Consider the following 747-nt stretch of genomic DNA (forward strand, 5'->3'; position numbering starts at 1 on the left):
GCAGCAGCAGCAGCAGCAGCAGCAGCAGCAGCAGCAGCAGCAGCACCAGCACCAGCACCAGCGCCAGCACCAGCACCAGCACCAGCAGCGGCAGCCACCCATCCACACGGGTGAGGAAGGGGGTGCCCCGCAGCTGCTGGCAGCTAGCGGCAGGCAGATTGGAGACTCGGCTGCTGTGCAGCCAATACAGGGCGGTGGTGCATGGGGAGCGCCGCTGCCGTGGCAGTCTGGCGGCGTGCAGAACGCTGGCTTTGGCTGGCGGGGGCCTACCGCCCCTCAGCTGCACGTGCCGCCGCATGGCGCAGCGCCGCGCACCGGCGACCCCATCGACAGCGGCGGCTACAACCCCAGCTCGTTTGGGTGCACTGAGAGCGGGCGCTGCTTCTCTGGGTATGGCCACGACAGACACGTCCACTGCAGCTCGTCTGGCCACAGTGGCAGCAGCAGCCAGGGTGGGCATTACGTTGGGTTTTGACTGCAATGATGGGGCTAAGCCGTCCGCGGCCTGGTCCAGGGCAGTGGAAGTGTAGGCGCTGCAATGCCCTGCCTTGCAACGCGCCGGACACCAGGCAAGGCTGTTGGTACTGTTTCCAAGCGTGCATTGTCTTTGCCTGCTTTGAATCTGCGTTGTTTGAATAGAAGGTGCATGCTGTTGCAGTTGCCAACTATGGACGGTGTAAAAGCATTCTCAGCTGCCATCAGAGTCCAGCTGCCGGCTGCGTCTGCTGCTGCGCCTCACTGTGCCCG

General features: G+C 64.5%; 1 protein-coding gene across 1 annotated transcript; it reads left to right on the plus strand.

The window, feature by feature from the left end:
• Nucleotides 1-10: 10 nt before the first annotated feature.
• Nucleotides 11-475, plus strand: MNEG_13174 (hypothetical protein; the record flags this gene model as incomplete). The annotated part of the gene is made up of 1 exon (XM_014038353.1): nt 11-475. A coding segment is annotated over one exon (465 nt), but the record flags the coding sequence as incomplete, so codon positions are not given.
• Nucleotides 476-747: the final 272 nt, after the last annotated feature.

The sequence above is a fragment of the Monoraphidium neglectum genome, assembly GCF_000611645.1.
Source record: "Monoraphidium neglectum strain SAG 48.87 unplaced genomic scaffold scaffold03669, whole genome shotgun sequence".
Classification (NCBI taxonomy): Eukaryota; Viridiplantae; Chlorophyta; class Chlorophyceae; order Sphaeropleales; family Selenastraceae; genus Monoraphidium; species Monoraphidium neglectum.